This window comes from Calliopsis andreniformis, chromosome 6 (genome assembly GCF_051401765.1).
Source record: "Calliopsis andreniformis isolate RMS-2024a chromosome 6, iyCalAndr_principal, whole genome shotgun sequence".
Lineage (NCBI taxonomy): Eukaryota > Metazoa > Arthropoda > Insecta > Hymenoptera > Andrenidae > Calliopsis > Calliopsis andreniformis.
Window position 1 is genome coordinate 7,198,547 of NC_135067.1, and position 24,073 is coordinate 7,222,619.

The following is a 24,073-nucleotide window of genomic DNA, read 5'->3' on the forward strand; positions in this document are numbered from 1 at the left end:
CTCGACCTCCTTTCGTCCGTACTCGGAATTTCGCTCGATCCTCTGTCTGAGGATCGCAGCAGACCGCCCGTTCGAAGTCTCTCGACGAGCGAGTCGAACGTGTCGAGTCGTTCGAAGAGCCTCGCAGGCCTTCGGGACTTCGAGAAGTTCGAGAGGCTCGGGGAACCGCGATTAGAGCCGATGGATGAGGCAGACCCTGTGCCGCGGCGATCAGTGGATCAACTGTCAATCATGAACGATCAACAGAGGAGGATCGAGCGAGCGAGCGAGCGGGCGAGGCTTCCCGAGGGCTGTTTAAGGGTACTACTGACCTGCTATACTATAGAGGGAGACCGAGCTGTCTCTAGAGAAGCGAGCCGAGCCCCCGAGGCTTCCAAGGGGACTCTTACCACACTGGTAGCTGCGAAGCGGCTTGGCCGGCGGCACCCCGCCACCACCTATCCAACCATCCGGAAAAACCAAACAGAAACCAATGTACCCAGCTGTTCCGGTGCACGTCGCGTCTCTCCCTGACGTTACTTCTTTGCTAATTCGCGCGGTTAGAGTGCACTGGCGGCAGGAGGCAACCAGGGATTAACGTTCTCTGTGTTCCCTCGGTAGCCACTGATGACTCTCTTAATATAAAGGGCCTGGAGAAAAGGTAGTGCTCAAAACTACACTAAATAGAATATTCTCCATTTGTAGACAAAATTTGATAAAAGATAACTGTTTTTAATCCTTTCTCTAAAGTAGACTGAATTTCGTAAAAATGTTTTCAATTACATATGAAGAAAACCATTAATAAATCGAAAGTAGTTTTTTTTTTAACTGTTTGCAGAAGTTTATTTTGTAATTTATGAAAAAGTGTAGCACGGGGTTGTAGCTTCTTCTAGCTTCCCCTTAATTCTAGTCCAATGAGGCCTCAGAGGCGAGCTGGTCGACAGTTTTCAAACTGGTGCCAAGATGGACCCCTGTTTCGTTTGCCAGATCAAATTGCTCCTGCCGCCATTTTCATGGCCACGCACTCTGCCGTACCGCGGCATAGCAAAGACGTGAAACTGATCATCGACTGTCGACTCGATCGATTCCTCGGCGAGGTCTCGAGTCGACGAATGCGTTCGCGAGCCGAGACGACCTTCTGGTGATCGACGATCGAACGGACGGACGGACGAACGGACGTACGGCGTGAAGGAAAGGATCGACCGCGCATTGGGACACGTGCTTGCATTCGCATGGTGTCAAGCTTGGGTTGTTTGATTGCAGGGTTCGAACGAGTATACGACTGTGTTGCTCTGCGGAGAGGTCCTTATAGAGCTGATTTTTTTATGAGACTTTGCACAGTGGATGAACTCGTTTGCTGTGTTGACCCACTGTGACACGTGCTGGGGGATGAGGAAGGGTACTGGGGTGGTGAAATATGAGGGGTGGTTATTGTGGGAGAGAACAAATAGATTAAGCTTAGTGATAGTAAGGTGTGAACTCTACGAAAAGTATTAAATTTAAGCTATTTCCTCTGTGTGAAAAATTTTGAAGAGAATACTTATTGTCGTATTCACATTTGAGGGTAATATTAAAAAATCGTCGCGGATACAATGCTTTTAGGATAAATATATTTGTGGTTGTAAGGGAAAACGACTTATGTCATATTTTCAAAAAATTTAAGGCCTTCGTTAAGATCTCGAATACAGAATTTATATTTGTAGGAAGAAGAAAGGGCATTAAAAGAACTCTTTTACTTAAACATAAGGGTTCGAGAAGTTCATAAGACAGTATCTCGAAAACAAAAATATATGACTTGGGTTATTTTGTCTTGTAACCACAGATATAAGTGTGGATCTGAGGAACCTACCCTTAGCCTCATGTCTCCTAGGGTTAAAAGTATGAGTTAAAACATTTTTGGGCAGACTGAGTTACACAGCAGCGTTGCTTAAGCGTTGAACAGTAACATTGTCATTCCCCACTTTGTATTCTGTATTGTGTATACAAAAATACTCTATATCACGTTATGTATGTGTACCCCATATAAATACAATATGGTGTGTAGAGGGGAAGTAAGTGACATGAAGGGCCTCACTCATTATTAATTGCGGTATTGTTACCTCATAAAGATGTGTACACAGTGGGTCAAAAAACTGGAGAGCCCACGTATGGTCAATGAATAGTTCAAAATTTAATTAAATTTTTTCATGTGAAAGTTATGCATTTGTTATGAGCCAATAATAATTTATATCGTTATTAAATGCTAGTTAATATATTGATCCTAGATTTACTAAAGTGCTCTAAATAAATAGAATTATTCAACTTCATGATATTTCATTTTCGGTGATTTTTTTTGTAAATTTTGTTGCGATAGAATTCACAAAAAATCTATGTATAAAGTTACATAGATTACTGTTATAATAATCTTTCGAGAATAAAAATAAGATGCTTCTGTTACGATTTATCGGCCTTTAGACATATACTGATTCATGAAATAATTATGTGAATACTAATAATACTTTCATTATAATATTTATAATTTTGACATAGACAGAATTGTTAATATTGTAGGAAATGAATTTCCTGAATTTCTCTAATTTTGAATAAATCTAAAAAGTATGACTAATTAAACATATGTATAAATTTCAGATCTGATAAGAACAGATCAAATCGAAACTGGTAATACTGGTGGTAGTTTCACTGTTATTCCAATTAAAACTTTTAACTTTCTACTTCAGTACACGTTCCCATCCAGTATTAAATAATAATAAAACATTGCAACCATGTTTTATCGAATCAACGACTTTTATAACAAGAAAACATTAGCTGCTGAGAAATTTCACTTTACATGTTCTCGTATAATTATAGACTGCTAAAATCAGAGAAACAGAAAAGCTTCTTTATCGCTATGAAAAAATACTATACTCGAAATATAATGTACAGTCAACAGAAAAACACAAGAACAATAACAAATTCATTTCAAAACTTTAACATTTCTGGCAATTTAGAAATAGTGTTTTCCAATTTTTATCAGTATAAAAGGACATTTTTTCTTTAGCTAACTCTTTTTAAAGCTAGTATTTTTATACCATGCGCTTGTTCATATTTATACTTAACAGAAAAACACGAGAACAATAACAACTGCATTTTAAAACTTTAACACTTGTACCAATATAGAAATAGTTTTTCCTTTTTTCTCAGTGTAAAATGAAACTCTTTCTTTAGCTAACTTATTTTAGAGCTTCGTGTACCCTTTTTATACTGCGTGAATTTAAATAGAATTAAAAATAAACTCACGTTTCTATTTAATAGAAAACAAGAGCAATAATAACTCCATTTCACAACCCTACTGTCAGTGCCAATTTAAAAAGAGATTGTCGCTATTTTCAACAGCTTAAAAATAAATTCAGTCTCTAGCTAACTTTTTTTAAAGCTTCACGTGTAATTCTTATGCTTCCTCCCATGCTGTCGTCCTGTGCTTATTCACGTTTCTATTCAACAAAAAACTACAATGTCAGTAATAATTTTATTTCTATTCTCCAAAGTCTATACCAATTTAAAAGCAGATTGTTTCAATTTCTATGAACCTAAACGTTAATGTTTTCTCTAGCCAACTTGTTTCAAAGCTTCACGTGTCGTTCCTAGACCCTGTGCTTATTTACGTTTCTATTCAACAAAAAACTACAATGTCAGTAATAATTTTATTTCTATTCTCCAAAGTCTATACCAATTTGAAAGCAGATTGTTTCAATTTCTATGAACCTAAACGTGAATTCTTTTTCTAGCCAACTTGTTTCAAAGCTTCACGTGTCGTTGCTAGATTCTGTGCTTGTTCACGTTTTAATCCACTGTGCGAGCTAGCAACGCGTTACTCGTTCGATCAGGGAAAGAACATAGAACGTTCGTTATGGCAAGCGAGGGCACAAGGGGTTAATCGAGAGGCGCGTGCAGGGGTGTCGGTTAGGGCGATCAGCATATGTATATTTCGAGCATTGTTCTACACGAGTTTACGTGCGAGACTGTAGCAAAGGAGCACAAATGAAGCTGGATTTATCGACGGTTCTCCGATCATCTCACGATCGGTCGATGTAAACTATACGTGCTTGGTTACTCTGGCCGAATGGGATTGCTTTTCGCCGCTCGAGTCTAGGGGATACCAGCACAGGGACATAAAGCGTGGCTGGGTGACGTACGCAGGCGTGAAAGCAACGGATTCTCGCGAAACTCATAAGGAGAGATGGCCAGGCGTAATACAGACTCCCCTTTAGGCTTTGTACTTTTTACACATAGTGATGAAACTTAAAGTTCTGATAATGGAATTACTGATGTATGGTTTTGGGCGTCGACAACTGACAGTTTGAAAAATATTCGAGTTTACAGGTTTCACAGATATTTTTACGAATTTTTAGCTGTGATGTATTGTATAGGGTTGTTGCGTAAGAAATTGTAGATTTTTGAATGATAAAACTTTTTTGACTTTTTTGTTATTCCCTTTTATCAAAGTAATTTTCATGAATTTTCACTTCATAATATGTACACACAGGGTGTTTGACAAAAGGTGTCAGAAATTTGAAGGGGAGATTCTAGATATAAAAATACATAGGACGAATGGCCAAAGTGCGTTTATGACTTTGTTTTAGAGTTATCAATTTTTTAGAAATAGTCTAAAATTCGCGTAAACTGTGTCTGACTTGGGACTTATTCTACTGACTTTGTTATGCCTGGCTTGCTTAGTGCACGTTGACAGTAGAATAAGACGTAACTCAGACACATGTTACGAGAATTTTAGACATTTTTTCAGTAATTAATAATTCTCAAACATTACATCAAACGTATTTTCGTCATTCTTGACTTTCATTTTATATTAGCGGGTAGAATAGCCCCTTAAAATTTCTGACTCTTGTTGAACACGCTGTATGTATATTCGTACTTCTAGAGAACTTAATTAATGTTAATGTTAGCGGAATAGTAACATAAATGTTTCTTTTTTTTTAAATAAGGGGAATGTCAATTAGTAATTTTGCGCTTTGAAAATTCATGAAGAATTCTTAAATCTTTTACATCTCGACCGAAAATAACAAGTAGTAATCAATAGACTTTGAATAGTAAATTTAAAATTGACTCATTGTTATTGAATTTCCAAATATCTAACATTATTTCGTTCCTGGAATATTCCTCACTCTGTAGTAAGTTCTAACAATCACATTATTTTCATCTAAAAAACAGTTGTTAAAAAATTAATTTAAAAAGAACCAACAATTTTATTAGATCTACTGAAAAGTTTTATCTGCTTTCTGAATTTTGTTGTTATTTAAAATCGAACAGAATTTTTGGATAGACCTAGTATAGTATATGATAGTTCAATATTGCATCAAAGTAAACTCTAACAGAATTGAAAGAGAAAGGGTTTGTTTCATGATGACTGTCAGCTGAACTCACGATAAAGGTTCTAAATATTTTATATCTATACTAATTGCACCTATATTTTGCATTCTACTGCAATATGTTTTTTTAAATATATACACCTTTACAACCGTTTGTTTTTATATAATTATTATTTTACTATCTATATAGATGTTTTCACCCTGACTTTTTTGTACAAATTTTTTATGTAATTAATACTTCCGTTATACTGTATAAGTTGTATTGAGCGGTATTATTAAAATAATGAAAAGTTAAGAATTGTTTTGCAATTGTGTATTTTCCCTTTTTATGAGGACAGTGTACTGCTTAAGTAACATTAATAAAATACAACTTTCCCTTGAGGTATTTGTAACAGGTGGTGAAAATTGAAATACGGTAAAATCAGGAAAAATTGTTCTATAACCATAATCTGCGTAATTACATATTTCATTTTCATTTAAAATTCACAAGTTCCTACGAGTTCCAAAATATACATATTTTTTGTAGGCATTTAGTATCCCTTATGAGGTATTTATAATTTTCTAACGGAAGTATTAATTAAATAAAATATTCATTTACTTCTAAATTTCAATACTGATAAGAAAAATTACACAATAAAAAGGCGGAAGCAATGTAAAAAATATATTTCTCTATTTGATAACTATTCTATAGGCGAGTGCCTTATCATCTACTGAAATCTATTCTACAGTAGAACCTCCATAGTTATAAATCATTCGAAAAATGCGAGGAAGTAGTAATATATTTGCAACTATTAAGCTTACTAATTAGTTGCTTAATGCGGAAATCTATGGTTTGCTACCTGTTATTATTTTTTATATGTCATGTATACAATTTTTATCAAGGAGTTGTATTTATGTAGAGACTTGAAAAAAAAACAAATTAGGAAAATTTTGTCATAAAAGGTACAGATGGAAATTGAACTAAATTTTTCGCAAAAAAGATATATTCATTAATTATGTTTCTCCATATGTGTTGATTAAACAATATTAACTAATGACGATATCGTTGCCATTGGAAGGTATCTATTTTCACAAATGATTTATCTCAAGACAAAAAGCTGAACAGATATTAAAAATGAATTAAACTACAGTGATAGCAGTCCTTGTATGAATAATAATATTTCTTCATCAAAGTAAAGAAAAATCTAACGAATAAGTATTATCCTTTAGTAAAAAAAATTTAGTTCAGTTTCCACATATGTTTTCTACGAACAAAATCCCTCAATTCGCATTTTTCTTTCAAATATGTAGATGTAACTCCTTAAATAAAAATTTACTTCACATTCTATTATAATGTTACTAATGTAACAGAAATACTACATATCAATTGTAATTCGATTTACAAGTCTTTTGTCTTACGCAAGCTACTTCAAAACCAATTATATAACACGTAAGTCCAGAGTATTATTGTACTATAAACATTTGCGTGCAAGTACCAGAAGTTCTACACACCCTTAATTAACAATTGGATTGCGCGGTTTCCAAGTGGTGTAAGTCCATTTCATTATTTTTCAACAGTGAAAGCTTTCCCATTTGCTTCCATTCAAAATTTTGCATTAATTAAATTCATTGAAGAGAACAATAGTATGACTATCGAAACAAATTATACATTCCTCGTAAAGGCTGCAAAACTTTTTTTAATAAGAGTGCTCCTATTATCTTCGTTAAAAAATCTGTTCATTTTTCTTTAAAAAAGTAAAACACAAGCTATTTTAGATATCCTGTATTTTGTAGGTTTTTAATCTGAATGTATTAATTAGAAACAAATATAATAGAAATTTTTTTATTACCCTTTCTTTACCACCAAATCGCGAATTCAAAATTTAAAATTAGATAAAGACCTATTTACCTAAGACAATCTACTTTAATTATTTCTAACTCAGAACATGAGTCAAGAGAAAGAAACAAATTTTGTCAGACGTTAAACCCTCACAAAAAAAAATATTCTAAAGGTATTTTGTTCAAACTAACCGTGAGAAAAAATGGTACGGCACTTTGTATTGCAAATATAAAATCGAACCTTTAATCCTACTCTATTAGGGAACCGCTCAATCAAATAATATTAAAAAAGTTAGACCTCAGTAGAAGACCTCTGTGAAATTTTCAATAAACTATTCAACCGTGTATATCCCAAGCTATACATCAGCATTTTCAATACTTCAAGTTCAGTAAACCCTCCTATAACGCGGTACTCTCATAACGCGGTTTCCATATAACGCGGAGCAAAAATTGCGACGTCCCAAAACGAAATGTCTCTATAATATGTACACTTTTGTGGTTGAAATTAATGGAGAATTCCTCTCTCTTCCATGTAACGCGGTATGGATTATTCTGATTTACACTAATTCTGAGTTTCTTATAACGCGGTTTCCATATATCGCAGAACGAATTTTTCTGATTTACACTAATTTTGAGTTTCTTGTAACGCGGTATTAATGATTCTGATTTACACTAATACTGAGGTTTTTATAACTCGATACGAATTATTCTGATTGATACTAATACTGTGTTCCTTATAACGCGGTTTCCATATAACGCGAAACGAATTATTCTGATTTACTCTAATTTTGAGCTTCTTGTAACGCGGTATTACTGATTCTGATCTACACTAATACTGAGTTTTTTATAACTCGATGCGAACTATTCTGATTGATACTAATACTGAGTTTCTTATAATGCGATAGGTACGAATTATTTTGATTTACACTAATACTGAGTTCCTTATAACGCGACACGAATTATTCTGATTTGCTCTAATTCTGAGCTACTTATAACGCAGTTTCCATATAACGTGGTACGAATTATTCTAACTTACTCTAATTCTGAGCTACTTATAACGCAGTCTCCATATAACGTGGTACGAATTATTCTGACTTACTCTAATTCTGAGCTACTTATAACGCAGTTTCCATATAACGCGGTACGAATTAATCGCGTTATAGAAGGGTTGACTGTGCTACTACTGTACAAAGCCTCACGGTGTTCTCAGCGTTACATCCAGGGAACTCTCCCCATCAGCGTCGCTGGAGTCGTTCGACCGATTCTCGAATCCGTCCCGTCTTACGCAATCGCGCTCGCGCGCCCTTCAGTTCGTGGAAAAGCTCGGTTTTCATGGAGGTTCGTGTACCTGGAGTAGCGAGAGGCTTCGGCTGCGTCGGCGTCGCGTTCGGCCCTCCGACCACGGACGACGCCGCGGGGCTGTACGCCCTCATTAACTGTCCCCCTCGTGGCAGGGTGCTGCTGCCCCCAACGTAGTAGCCGCTGCTCCCGGAAGTCGAGTTCTTCGCCGTCTGCAACAGAAATCGCCATGGCGAAACGTGAATTTCTGGTTTCTGTACGGTGAAACTTGGATTTGATATACAGCGTGCACGATAACAGACGTCGCGAATTATGAGCGATTCAACTAGTTTAAGATATTCGCTAGTTCGAGAAAAATATCCAGAATGAGGAACTTGAGTTGGAGGTTCTATTTCTGAGTTAGTACTTGTTGAAAGTACACCTACAACTGTGTCTGATTTTTCTTATTCTACTGACTTCGTATTAAATGTGTCTGACTTGTCTTATTGTACGTCGCTTAAGATATGTCTGGCCTGTCTTATTCTACTGATTGATTCCTTTGACGCTGAGGCTGACCTAGCCAGTGCACGCTGGTAGTAGAATAAGTTCCCATGTCAAACAAATTTCTTGCTCATGTTATGTGTATCTTTAATGATTAATAATTCAGGAATGTAACTCCAAATTCGATTTTGTCATTCTTTATTTTCCTCTTATTTTCGTGAGTAGACAGTCGCTGAAAAATATCTGTAGTTAATTCTGGTTCATTTTTTATATTCGCGAGAAAAACGGGGGAACAATCGTGATCACATATCCTATCTTGGTATTATGTCTAGAGTAGTTTATACTGTTAAATCTTTTTTATTTGTAACATAGTGGATATGAATCCCTATTATTGTGATGACATGAAGAGAAACCAATAAAGATGGTATATAATTCAGTTTTGAATGAAAGTGACTTGGATTAGTCTGACTCTCAAATGCAGATATATAATATTTTATCTTAAAAATGCATAAATCATTGAGAACAAAGTACTTTATTAACAATTAAAACTCCCCTGAATAATTTTTTTCATAAATTCGTAATATTACTTTAAATATTCAGTTTAATTATTTAATTAAAGAAACGAAGATTCTGAAAATATATTATAAATATTTCAATTTTACATTATATGACGTTTTATTATGCTGTTTGAAAATAAATTATTAATACCCCTGAAAAGGTTTAAGGTATTAACTACCTGATGAAGGATAACGCTTGAAGATTTGAAAATTCTGTTACATGGACTGAATACTCAAGTTAGTTCTATTTTTTTTATAAAATTTAGAATTTTTCTCAGAGTGCAAGTAATTTTATTTTAACTCCAAAAACGACAGAATTTTCTGGGTTACCTGATATGTTCTATTTGCAACAAATAACTTAGAAATGAACCCTCAAACAGAATTTCATGATTGTGATTATCATCTGATTTTGTTTTATGGAGTCACATCAAATTTGGAACACATGCTTCGAACATCCTACATGTGATCGATAGGTGCTGAAAGGCAAACGTTCAATAATTTCTAGTTATTAGAAAAGAATGCGAAACAGTGTTGATTAAAGTGTGTTACAGTCGCGGTGAAATGTTGCAACAAGAAATGTCGATGAATTCTAGAATGTTTTTCAGAAGCTTGGACGTGTGTATATAAAACATGGACAACTATTTTTGCAGCATTGTGTATTGAAGCCTTTTTACACATATAACAAAACCAGGTGGGATTTTATTGTGTTTTAATCTACTCCAACTTTTTCTTTACAAATGCGAGGCATTAATAATGTCCGCGTACCATTTTGCGCTTGACAGGAAGTTACAACTATGAGCAAAATGTAATTCGAATTTAAAGTATTTTTCTAATTAAAAACTTCTTTATTTTAGAAATTTAAAAATCTGAATTTCGTGCGCACCTTATATCGCGTTGTGCTATATTGAATATCATTTAAAATTTAAAAATAATAATAATCTCCACTCTTCGAATGCTTTCTCTGGATACAATTAAATTGAAATACATTATAATAAAATACAGTTTCATGTCGTGAGTAGTTTAAAATGATATAAAGTGCAGAATTATGGCCCATTATGAAGGGCGCTGTTATTCTTCCACCACGTGAAGTAGTTCACAATTCAATCATAGTTTCCACGTATGTATCACTTCATCGTTGATAATAAACCTTCTTTCACATGTTTGTTACTGAAGATACGTATCTACTACTCACAAAGAAAAATTTAAAATAAAATTGGAACACAAGATTAAATCTTTCCTTGTGAATATAGTTGGACCTTGAATCTTTCGTCACGTAGAGATTGAGATTTGGAGAAGATGATTCGTCTGATATTGTGCGGAAATCGTGATTTCTCCCTACAAGGCGCGAAAGCTCAGATTCGAGTTTGCATTGACACAGAGTTTCCTTGGCCTCTCCAAGATAGGGAACGCAACGAAAGAGAACAAGACCACGTTCAAATAAACGCGACGCACACGTTTCCATTTCATCCTCGCCACCTGACTTTACGAGGCCTTTACGATTCATAAATCTGACACTTTTCTCGCTGCTCTAAGGAAAAGTTACGTAAAGAACAGATTTATCTAAATTTTGGCACGCGTCTCTGAAAATAAAACGCGTTTCGTAACAGCTTTCGAAGGAGCCTAATGTTCTCGATTGGATTCTTTTCCAATAATTTGCGCGTTGAGATTAGAGACTTTCGCGCTTTCGAAAGTGAGCTCTCTTCGTGAATCAATTCTTTATTTATAGCTGGAGAAATTGTCAGATTGTTACTTCAAGTGACAGTTCATAACGGAATCGGATCTGTTCATATTATTTCATTTTCATGTTTCATGGATATTTGGGTAAATATTTGAATGTGACCATTATATTATAATTTTAACATAATAATTAATTTGGATATTATTGAATCGTTAACTTCAAGATTTATGCAAGAATTAATGCTTGTGTCTGATTCTTTTTTTCTACAAGTCAGTATCTCTACCTATTAATCTCTAGTTTTTAATCTGTAACACAACTTCTTCAGTGATTTTAGTTAGGTATATCTCTCTCTAAAAAGTGTTTTGTTAATAACAACTATAGTACACTCTTTTATCGAATGTTATAATTATAATTTTCTGAAAAATCTGTCAAAATAATTAATTTATAAGTAATACTAAGTATTCTATTATAATATTCCTGTGTTCATAGTACGATACATGTCTAGCTCGTAAATTAACTGAAAATTATATTGTTGGATTCGCATAATTGAAATTTTAATAAATAAATTAGAAAATATTTAAATGTAAATGCTCTTCTTTCCACATGGTTATTTTAATGAAATTTCAGTCTAATACATTCTAAAGTCAAATGATAAATATATCATGATCCATAAATAAAATTTAAATTTTGTTCAAAAAGACAAAAATTTAATTTATCAAGTATTCGAATTACTCGAATACAGACTATTGGGCAAAATAGTCTTAATCGTTAGCTAGCATCTAACATTTCTTTTGGAACACCTCGCATACTATCTAAAACACCTGTGCGGCCCAGGCCACAGTTGTGTAATTCCGTTTTACCACGTACACGTGTTACTCAATTTATATTCATCATGCCTAATTGCGTTTTCGCTGTTTTTGATTTGGACGATTTCTTTCTTTACCTTAGAAAACAAACTACTCGAATTGTGTTTGGAAAGTAGAATCGACCAAGGATTCAGATCGTTTCTAATTAGTTAATTGCAATGCTTTCTCTAACACAAGTACTCATCAGTATGATAAATATTTGTAGATAAACTTGAAACATATCAAGGAGAATATTTTGGATCGAATTTTTAAAATTTTTTTTGAATGACTACTGCACTTGTAATTAATATTTTATTATCTCTCTCGTTCTACTTGCGGTAACAAATAATAGGAAATAATTCTTAAATTGTATAATATAAGCATCATTAAGGGACAAATTTAAATTATGTGAACGTAAATGTGAGAAAAGAATATAAAAGTATAATCGTTGCGCCTTGTTATTTCTATCCATTTACTTTACAATAACTAAAGAACTTTTCAAGATATTATTGTAATTTTTCTTGTTCTACCTTCCTCAATTGAAAAGTGCTTATTCTAACAACCAACTTGGAAAATACACTTTCGAGAAAAGCAGCTTTAAAGTTTGTGAGCTGTCAAAATCTTATAAGTTTGATAACTCGTTATGTATTAATTCTCCGTAATATTACGGACAATATATCAAAAGTAAAGAATAAGATATCAATTTCTTTACTCAAGAAATTGGAAAAATTCTTGAATAAAAATAACCAAAGATCAACCATAAAGATATATTTTTAAAACTATATTTTTATACATTAATCTCTGGCATTCAATGTGGATCAATAAAATTTAATTTTATAAATTAAAAAATAATATCTATTTATGTGCTATGCGTTGAATTTTAAATACTTTTGATGCAAAAAAAGATCTACTGTTCTTGTTTTTATACACGTAACTATTTAAGTTTAAACGGAATTTTCTATAAAATATTTCGCTTTTATGTGATAATATAAAAAATATTCTATAATAATTAAAGGAATTGATAAAAGTCAACTTCGTTTGAAATTCCTGGAACAACACATGTTTCTACGAAACATCTAGAGAATAATGCACGACAATTAAATCTCACGTAATACCTTAATTTCAACTTTCCTGTCTTATGCGAACCATATGAAGTGGATAGAAAGGGTGCAAGGGAGTGTTAACACCACGCCTGCCACTTACTACCACAGCACTCGTAGCTGTCTAGTGACTATTGTTTTAACTCAGTTACTAAATATCAACTAAATTCTGCTAATTTCTAAGTATTTCGGTATAAAAATTAGATTCATTGAGTATCTTTAATCGAGGTATTTAATGGAGCAAATATCTTCAGATAAAATTGAATCTTATGTCCAAGAGAGGGAGAAGTACATTAAAATAAGATGAAAAAATAGATTTTTATTATGACTACGTCATTATGATTGTTGATGAATTTTAAACGTCAAATGGTATATTATCAGAATTGTGACATAATTACTAACTACTTCTGCTTAATACTCAACTACTTGTTTGCAATATTTTATACAGTATGAATACTTTATACTAAAAATTAATATAAATACATATTTTATAATATATTTATTGTATTAATATTAATACTACCCCTGGCAAAAAATTTTCGGCCAAAAGCAAGAATATGAAGTTCCTAAAAAATATTGTAATTTTTGTAAATGTATAATACAACCGTACCAAACCCATCTAATGTCACCACATGTTTTATATTCATACGACAGCATTTTACATTTCAAAAACTACAATAGTTTTAATTAATTTCATATTGTTGCGTTCCACCAAAAACTTTTTGCCAGCTGTAGTACCTAAATAATCATAATAATTATTCTGAACAGTCTTTAAGTCATTTGAGCGAAGTCCATTATTGTCTTTCATCTATTATAGTCCATTATATCCAAGTTCTAGCGAACAGTATCCAAAGTATCCACAATAAATCTAACATCCCAGAAAAAAAATAAGAATGCTTAGGAGGTCAGTCAGTACTTCAATCAGTTCAACTCATTCAGTTTCACTCTAACTTCGCTCATACAAGTCAAGGGTCAAACCAAGTGTCAAAGGTCAAAAAACCTCCAACTTGTCCACCGTTTCCTCAAAATGAAAAAAGTTCTTAAACAGCGACAGAAAGACATAAATCGGTCAAAGCAGACTCGAGGAGCGGCCTGGGTCGCAGGGGTCACCAACAATGAGCCGATTCAAAGCCACCGTGTGTCTAACCGCGATCACGGCTCGCCTGCTGGACCATTTCCGGGACTTGGCGTGCGGGAACTCGGAAAAACGGAGGTAATTGCAGATTGCAGTTTAACGACCGAACGGTTCGCCAAGTCGCATCCGAGGGCAGGTCCTCCTTCCTGCGCGTCCTCCCTCCTCGCGATTGAGCTCGCTCGCCGCTCGAGCCCGCTTGCTTACTTAGTGTTGTTTACTCACGCTGCCTGTTCGCCGCACAACGTGGCACCGTTTCTCTTCTCCTCGGGTTTTCGCTCCCGATCGCGCCGACCAACGGCTCACGATCAACCTCGAAAGGGACTAATGGCTGTCACGCCGAGGGACAGTCGTGTCGGGGACTGATGCTGCGCGGAGGGCGACCAGGCAACGAGAGGAGGGAAACTGCGACCTCCTGAGACGACTTCTGAGACGAGTCGTCGGAGGGACACGAGAAGACGAAGAGGTGTGTGGGGTCGAGGTGCTGGATGAAAGGGGATGACAGAGCAGAGATGAAGAAGGTGACGACCACTTTTCGGGGCAACGCTGCTTGCCTTGGTCGTTTGATTCTTTTCGGTTTGACGTTGTCCACGTGCCTGGGGTCATCGAATCAGGCGGAATGGGAACGTCGGAGATTACGGACGCCTATGCATAAGGTTGAGCTTACGCAGAAGGGGTACATACAGGTGAGAAGTGGAGACATTTTTAAAAAATGTGTTTTATGTATATTTTTATTCTTATTTCAGTAATTTTTATTAGATTTACTGGTTCATAAGATTCATATGAGATTGTGAAAGATTAATCCTCTAGTAGTTTATATATTATTAAAAAGATGAGAAACTGTGCTGAATTGCGGTTTACTAGCTATACATTCTCTAATAAGAAAATGAGAAATTTCCTGATAGACGGTTGTTGAAGTGAATATATTTGAAATAATGTACTGAGTCATTTTTTAATCTAATTTATGGACATAACTCCGAAGAAGTTAATGGCATCTTTAGAATTCTTGTAAATTGTAGAGTAGATATTAATTTCTATGTCTTTTTAAGATTCTATACGTGGAACAAATTTTGCATATAATTACTCAATTAACTTTCTTTATAAATTTACGTATATTGCATAGATGAAATATAGTTATACAGTTTCACTAATAAAATGTCAACTATAGTTGCTACTTTTTATTTTCAGAAGCAATTGAGTAGATATTTAAATTGTAATTAAATGTGTATAGTGTATATACATTATATCTTTCTCGGCCACTTTCTTTTTTGAACGAGTTATTGACGCGCTCAGTGATCTACTGTTACAACACATAAAACCCAGAATAGCCATCTATTATGATTAGAGAAAATTGATTGTACAGTAACAATTTATATCAGATTAAAAATACTTTGATTAAGGTTTCTAACTTTCTTAATTATATATGAATATTTTTCAAAATTCATTCAATTGTCTCCATATTGTTAATAATATGTTAAATTTTCTGTGCTTTTAAATTAATTAAGTTTCTTCCAAAAAACTAAATCCTTCTTACAACATAATTTTCTGCAATTTTGCTTTCAAAAAAAATGTTAATCTCACTCTTCAGAAAAAACTTTCTTCTTTTATTATATCTTCCGAAAAATGTTTCAATTGTTTCCCTAAAATATTGCATTAATTTCAAAAATAGAACTTTTTTCTACCTTTTCAAATAAACCAAATGCCATTAGGTAATTTAAGAATACTAAAACGATCCAAGGGATCGTTATCGTCAATTACGCGAAGCTTATGCACACATATAAGGAACTGACCTCGCGAGTCCATATTAGTTACTCCCTAGCGATTTTTAAGCGGACTCTAATGGCGTCAATTGATCAACATACGCCTGAAATCGAGCAATCCACAATCATTATAGCGAGAATCGATGTTCCCAGTTTCTGAGATGGGAGTTGCCAGTGCCAGAGATACGAGAGTTCACGTTCTGCCTGTGGCTCAAGTCGAACGATCTCACTCACCCTCATTCTATATTTTCCTACTCAAGTAAGTATCCTCATAACCATATCGCACACGCGTTATCCAGAGCGTTCACCGTGCACTCACGCAAGTAACGCAGAAAGTCGTGACGAAAGTAATTTCACTGGCTCGTGTCGACTTCGGCACTTTTCGTTTGCCTACTTTTAGTTACCTTCGCGCTGGAGAAAACAGTGCCGCGAATAAAACACACCTCTTCACATAGTACTCTGTTTGCGATAGAGAACGAGCGTGAACGTTTAGTCCGCGCGTGGATCGCGCCCCACGGGAAGAGCATCCACTTGAAAATTGGCGGAACGCAGGTGTTTGAGACGCCGAGTGACATTCTTGAGAATCGATGGTACCACGTGTGCCAGAGCTGGGAGAATAAGACTGGGCGATATGGGCTGTGGATTAATGGCAATCTTTGGACTCATGGCTCGTCGCAGAAGGTTGGTAGACGTTTATGTGTTAACTGGGGTTGGGTGGATAAATTGATATGTTTTCGGATTTGAGGAGACAAATTTCGTAGTATCTACTGTGATATATACTTTGTTCATTAATCAGTAATTAACCTGTCACATTTTCTGTCTTTGAATATACTTTCTGTATTCTCTCGTGAAGTGCGCAGGAATGGGCCAGATTTACCATTTAATGTTAACCTTTTCATGACTAGTCTACATGTCCTAGTTATTTTATTTCTGTTATCGTACCTGCAGTGACGTTGAAAAGCTAGTTAACAAAACAAGAGACAAATAAAGAATGCTACAAAAATCATTTGGCTACGAAAAGGATAAGGAAGGCTTGTAGAAAAAAGCCATAACTGTAGACTTGTTTAATATTACATAAAATTATCATTATGAATCTAGAATACATAAGATTAAATGCGTATTTAATGTGTGCTATTTGTAAAGATATAGATATAATAATTTTTTATATAGATATAATCTAAATTTTATTCTACATTTTCTATCTAACAATCTGGCTCCAACTAAAACGATGAAAAAAAGTAAGATCAATGAGAACAATAGAATACACAAATGGAAATAAAACGAAACAATGCTGAGTTAGATATTAAATGGAAAGGATTAAAAATTTAATACGAACTGTATTTCTTCAGAATATTTCCGGTCTTATTGTTAGAATACTTTGTAATCCTTGGATAGAAAAATTGTGAATAAAAATCTTAACGAAAAAACTTAGCAAAAAACTCAATAATCTGTTGGAATTAAAAAAAGTTAAGAATACGTCTATTTATTCGATACAATTCAGTGTGAAGCAATCTTGTCAGTCTACTTTTTTCCTCAATAATACTCTCTCTAGCATCTACGTTCTAGCTCTAATAGGATTTTTTACTAATTTTTTATTCTAGCTATTAAAGACGCATATTAAGAATGGCCACATTGTGACTGTTCTAAATGGATCCCTGATTCTCATTGTCAATATTAAAATTAATTAAAATTAATTAAAAGTTATATTAATTGATTAAAAGTTATAACAAACTTATTTTTACGATCAGAAATTTTCTTAAATATCTTTTTTACATACTTACATAAGTACGTTTACGTATTCTTATTATCAGAAAATTGATATTTATTACAATATTTTAACTCTATATAAAATATAGTTCCAATAAATGATGTTAGTATTTCTGATAGGCGAAATATGACACTTATTGCCTATAAAAGAAGTTGGCTACCATTCAACTAAAAATTTCATTTCACTTTGACTTTTTCCCATAAAAAAAATGGTAACATTCACCACTTTTTTGATCCTTCATAGCACCTTAATCAGCACACTAAATAGAATAACAAGAAGCAATCACTCTTCCAAAACGCGGTGGGAATTTTCTCTAGCAGGAGAAACCCAGTTGTTTTAAACATGGTCCAAATTGGCCACGCAAGAATCACACATGAACATCCTCCAAAGATAACACTTCCACCTTACTGTAACACGTGATAATATTCCTAACCCTCAAACACATATTAATACTAGAACTACTGCAGTTAATATAATATAAATCTTTAATCGTATATCAAAATTACAGGTTTTTGAAGAAATACATAATTTATAGAAATAACGTTTATCTGCATATTTCTTTAGTTTTACTCAGCGTTAACTGAGAGAAGAATATCGTTTGTCAAAACTCAAGTGTTTATAAAATATGATCCTATCCATCATTTTGACGGTATTGGTAGTCCTAGTATTAATATCTTGCAAAACAAAAAAGCTACTCAAAATCAGTCCAAGTTCCCTAACACATCCGTGTCCAGTGATCCACCTACTGGATAACATTAAGCAAGAACACAATATATGAGTCATTTTTGTGCTGAAAAGATTGTTGTCAGCCGCTGAGAGCAGTCTTGGCAAAATACGCTGGTTCCAAACGTGCTAACTCACCAAATGAATCCTTCCATAATAAGAATACCTTAGGAATATTCACAAGCTTATCCAAAGTAACAAACCCATTTACGATTCCATCTAAATATCGCCAATTAACAATTTCTATCGCTAATGAGTACTAACGATCTAGCTGTCAATGCAACACTAATCCTTAAACAAACAAACAAAGAACAAAAAAAAGACTCAATCACATTCGGAGCCAACTCATTCACCGCAGGATCATTTTCAGACGCTAGGTCATGTGATACCGAGCGGGGGTGATATCGTTCTGGGGCAGGAGTACACCGACTTCGACAAAGGGCTGGAGGACGGCATCGAGGGCTCAGTTTTAGGCTTCAATCTCCTGCTAGCCTCGGCTTTCGATCCCCTGGCCATAAGCCATGCCCGAGAAGCCTCCTACGATTCGAACGCGTTGCCCTCTGCCTCGAGTTACGCCAGGTCCTCGCTCGTTGCAAGGATTCCGACGCAAATGTCCCAACGTGGCGTCGTCTTCGTCCCTGTATACCATCACCGATTCCGTCGCCACGTCAACGACAGACCAGCGGGGAGGAGCGAGGAGGGCTCGAGGAGGATCGATTTAGGGTCGGAAAGGGCAGGATTCGATCCGTCCAGACTGAAGAAGGAGCCGCTGGGGCTGCAGTTGGTGAAACTGTCGTACGTGCGATGCGAAATCGGCAGGGGAAGCCCCTTCATTGGCGGCCCTCTAATGCTAATCTCATGGAGCAGAACTCCCGTTCGCGTGTTCGGCGGAGCGGTTTTAAAGAACGTCAACAGTGACTGTGGTAACTTCTGAGAAGCAAAGTTTGCTGGGTCGTTCGTGGACTTATTTCCCGACTGGCCTTGTTCGACGGTGACGAAACTGCCAGTCGAGCACCATCGAAATTGCTCCAGATAGAACTAGCGCGGCGTTTGCGGCGTTACAGAAGTAGTAATGTGGAGCGGAGTTCATCGAATCGAGTGGTTTGTCAAGCGTGCGTAAGAGTCGAAAGTGTAGAACTGCCGGAAGATAGTTATGATTTTCGTCCTGGGTTATAGTTACGCGTGACATTTCTGTTGATTTTTGTTTTCTCAACGAGGATGATTCCAGATTTTCTAATTTTTATATTTGTATGTTGAAATTTTAGATCCTTTTTAAATTGTAGGGATTGGAGTATTTAAATATTCAACAATTTTATATGTATGTATGTACAAACAGGTGGTTTTTTAACTTTTTAAATTTTCAAATCTTTAATTAAGTATTCAAGCAATCAAATGTTCAATTGTTTACACACTGAACTTTTTATCTCTTTAAGTTTTCAAATCGTCATTTAGGTTTGAATTTAAGTTTATATTTCCATGTATTCAAATTTTTAAATATTAAAGCCTTTAAATGTACAAATGTCCAGTTCTCTTTCTTTATACATTTTCATAATTTTCTTATCTGTTCGTGTATATAGAAAAACATGTAACTATAACTGGATATAAATCATGGATATGAATCAACTTTTTCAATAGTGCCACGATTTCTAATACATGAACATAAATGTTACAGTACTGTTATTATTCATGGTCTTGATATAAGCTTATGATTTACTGAAATCGAGTTTATAGCAAGAGCATTTCTGTTAACTATGTTCATGTTAACTAATAGCTCCCTTTCGTCTTATTAAACGTATGAACGATAGTACATGAAAGCAAAATTAGCTTCCTGTAATTCACCCCAAATACGGTCAATACAATGATGAGCTTATAACGAGAGAACACTGTATTTAGATCGTAAAAAATATTTTTGCAGAACTATAAATGCAAACAAATATGATAATTTTGAACTACATTAGGAAGTAGTTAAATTAAGTGTGAAATATACTATAAAGTAAGGGAAACGCATTTATTTTATCTTAGTCGAAAAATGAGCGTTTGTTCACAACGCAATATTATTTACTCTGTACATATAATATACGATTATAAATACAACATCTACTGTATGTTACAATTTCCCAAATTGTACATTCTGGTTAATAGAATCAAGTTCAGGCTCAATTATTTTCAACTACTTATATATTTCAATAAACGATTGCAATAAATAATGAAGAGTCATAACCAAACACTCGAATAGAACCCACAATAAATAATAGATACTTATCCAGATAAGATATTCGACTATAAACTACTCATTAGTCTCAATTATCTCGGATAAACATGTCTTTAAGACAATTCAAGCGATGCTCAACTCTGATACGGCCCAGCCAGACAGCCAGAATTGCGTCCCGTCATCGTTCGTTTTGCTCGTTAAATAACCCTGTTAACTGTAATTTACAGACAAAAGGCAGGGCCATTGTTCGTGATTCACGTTCCCTCGGCGATAAAATCCACGTGTAGCAATCCGTCGCGGGACAGCTCGCCGCAATCGCGGAAAAACTCGAGCGAACAAACGCACGATGTTACAAAATCCCGAGGACAGATCGATATCGAGGTGAGGCGAGGCAAGAAACGCGAGGCGAGTACCCTTTTACGCGAGACTTGAAATTGCACCTGCGAACAGTGCGTGCATACCATGCGGAGGCGAATTGGATCGCGTTTTTAAGCTAGATCGCTGTCTTCAACCTCATTATCTGTTTTTTTTCTATTAAAGGCTATGGCCACTTTCTCTGGCTAATGCGGAAAATCGAAAACGTAATGTCGTGGGGTATCACACAGTGGTTAGGCATCTTAGAAATGCGGCAGGTGTTAGCGTAAGAATTGTGTAAGTAGTAGGCAGTCGTAAAAATAGTGCTAGAGTACCTAATTTAATGTTTGGACATTGAGATGTGGATAAGTTGGCTCTTAAACCTATGTTTTATGGCTGTACTCTTCAGCTGCATCTATTAATTCTTATCATACCGATGGATCACTTAGAATTCATGTACAGAGTTTCAGAAACTGGAATTTAGAAATTGGAACGGATGTGTGAAAAGATTTTGAAGATTTGAAAATCTGAATATTTGCAAGCTTTGAATGTTAATTTGAAGGTTCAAGACTTTTAATATCTTTTTAATATCTATTTAAGATTTTTTAATATTTAAGTAATTAAAAATTTAGAAATTTCAAAGTTTTGAATATTTAAGAGATGAAAGCTTCAGAATTTGAGAAATGGAAGATTCCTATTTGAAATATGTAATAATCTGAAGATTTGGAAGCTTGAAAGTTTGAATAATTAAAGTCGCTCTTATTAGGTAAGTAGTATAGAGTTTCTAAGAGACGCCACACTTGGCATGCTAATGGAAATGTATTCCTTGCATTGTAATTTTTTTCCCTTCTTTACGAATGGACAGTCATTGAAGAAATGAAAAAAATTAATACAAAGAATACTTGACATTTAGGATCTCGTATAAAACGATTCCTGTAAATAGATTTCTGATCTACATCTGATCTACATACTTGTTCCACCTCTTTTAGTACTGTAATTAACATAAAAAACAATATATTTCAATTTATAATTTATTTGTTTCCAATAAGAACTACTGTACGCTATTACAAATTACAGATATGTAATTATAATTTATTAAGTAATCCTGTAAATTGAATAAATAGCATTTCAGGATATAAAGAAATTTCTATTTATACTTTTTTTCTTTAAAAACCTCATCACCTTCCTTTTTTAAATAAAATTCTAATCTGAGATCGTTCCACAACGTTGTTTTATTTTTATAAGATATTTATTACGACCCTCATTCACAAGCATGACAAATTTACCAGCCAGCCGTACCCGTGCATGTAGCAAGTACACGCGTTAAAAGAGTTGATGTATGGTTTTGATGAGCTTGATATCTCCAAACCATTCAACTTTTATTCTCTCATGGTGTTCACTTGAAAGAATTAGATACTATCAAACTTCCGATCTGCCTGTTCCAATTCACTCTGCTGGAGACTTTCGCAATCGGTTTCGTAAAAAAATCTTCTACGGCTCACAAACAGAAATAACCAAAATGCTGTTACTACTTACTGCGTAGAAACTGATAGCAATCTTGTGTCCAAATATTTCAGAAACAACTATTGTGTACAGATTCAAATTCTGAAAGTGGTATTATGAATCGAGTAAGTAGAACTGATTTTGTGTATTCCAAGAATGTTCTCAAACGTATACAATTAATCTGGACAACGAACATGGGTCATATCATCTTTTCTGAGATTTGCATCATTAGGTATCATTCTCAACCGATTCCATATAGGAACATCAGATAATAATAATCATAGGTTTATATAGAGTAAAATATGATACGAGATTATTGTGTAACAGGGACTTTCTATAAGCATCAATAAATAATTATTTAAGGAGGTTATAGTTTCACATATCATTGGGACTTTTTCTAAGCGATGAACGTCAGGTGTCCCCGTAACTACATGCCATCCCGTAATGCTGCTCCTGTTACAGTGTACTAACGTTACATGTCACAGATGCGTTGTTGCATAACCGAGGAATGCTACATCCGTTCAGTCAAGTCCGACGATTTGACCAGGATGTATCTGAAAACTTTCACTGCTCAGAATATTTCTCAACGCGGGATTACGAGATCAGATCAGTCAAATAGTTGTCGACGTATTTGTGGACAACCTGAAGGAACATCGATCCTTTAAACCGTGTTATAGATGGATTATAAATATAGCGTGGTCGTGAAATTAATTAAACGGTCAAGTGAACATGTTTGGGGCACTAGACGCATGAAGTGTTAAGAATGTTGGAAGATGAGGACCTCAGCTTCTTGTAGGATCACGATTTATTGTTATTATCGGTTTATATCAGATGTAGGTATCTTCCACTCGATATCTCAATATACCACGCTATATTTGTAGTCCAACTGTACTTTTGTACTGTAGTTTCCAGTATTGGATGGATATTTGGCTTCCTAAGACTGAGGACAATGCAAACAGGGAAGAGAAGATTTCATCGATTGAAAATTTAGAGTCGAGGTGTCACTGGAGGGAAGCAAGAACTTTCTTCTTAAATTATACAAATTGTACCTATATAGGCTATTGTAGACATGTATTTTTAATTTTTTTTTAAAGAGAGATCTGCAGCTAATTTTGAAATTTTTAATTAATTATAGTCATTGATGGAGTAATCATTGAATGTTTGTATTTCTAATAGTGTCGTAGTTTCTGTTTTGTAGTATAATCGTTTTTTTATTATTATAAAAGTTGGCGATTCAGAAAAATTGGTTAATAATCGAGATTTCTATACTTATTAGTTAATAGTATATTTTAATACATTGACTATCATGTTTTAATCGTCAATATCCCCATCAAATTTTGTGCACTGGGACGAGCCACTAGTTCTTGCCCTATTTATACACAATATTAATATATCTGTTTACCCCGAAAGGATTTGTACAAGAAATAACGCAATGTTTACTCGTTATAAATATGCACTCTGGTACAAATATTTCTTCAACGTTAATTTATGCATTAATAACT

The 24,073-nt window shown here is 34.6% G+C and overlaps 2 protein-coding genes across 2 annotated transcripts in view; one reads left to right on the forward strand and one right to left on the reverse strand.

Annotated features, from left to right (window-relative positions):
• LOC143181058 (uncharacterized) overlaps positions 1 to 24,073 on the reverse strand; it is a 219,603-nt gene that overhangs the window by 39,959 nt on the left and 155,571 nt on the right. The window contains exons 9-10 of the mRNA XM_076381249.1: positions 8,509 to 8,671; positions 312 to 437 (exon numbers count right to left, since the gene is read on the reverse strand). Coding sequence (XP_076237364.1) covers positions 312 to 437; positions 8,509 to 8,671 — 289 coding nt within the window. The remainder of the gene's footprint in view (positions 1 to 311; positions 438 to 8,508; positions 8,672 to 24,073) is intronic.
• LOC143181022 (uncharacterized) lies at positions 14,764 to 19,436 on the forward strand. Its single transcript, XM_076381199.1, has 4 exons — positions 14,764 to 14,937; positions 16,165 to 16,270; positions 16,484 to 16,692; positions 18,873 to 19,436. The coding sequence occupies exons 1-4, from the start codon at positions 14,764 to 14,766 to the stop codon at positions 19,434 to 19,436; spliced, it is 1,053 nt and encodes a 350-aa protein (XP_076237314.1).

Bases quoted from the DNA above. Each gene is read 5' to 3' on its own strand.
- LOC143181022 (XM_076381199.1), top strand. From the start codon at position 14,764: ATGAAGAAGGTGACGACCACTTTTCGGGGCAACGCTGCTTGCCTTGGT. The intron at 16,271-16,483 runs GTAAGTATCCTC...TGTTTGCGATAG, and splicing joins TTCTATATTTTCCTACTCAA to AGAACGAGCGTGAACGTTTA. The intron at 16,693-18,872 runs GTTGGTAGACGT...GATCATTTTCAG, and splicing joins CTCATGGCTCGTCGCAGAAG to ACGCTAGGTCATGTGATACC.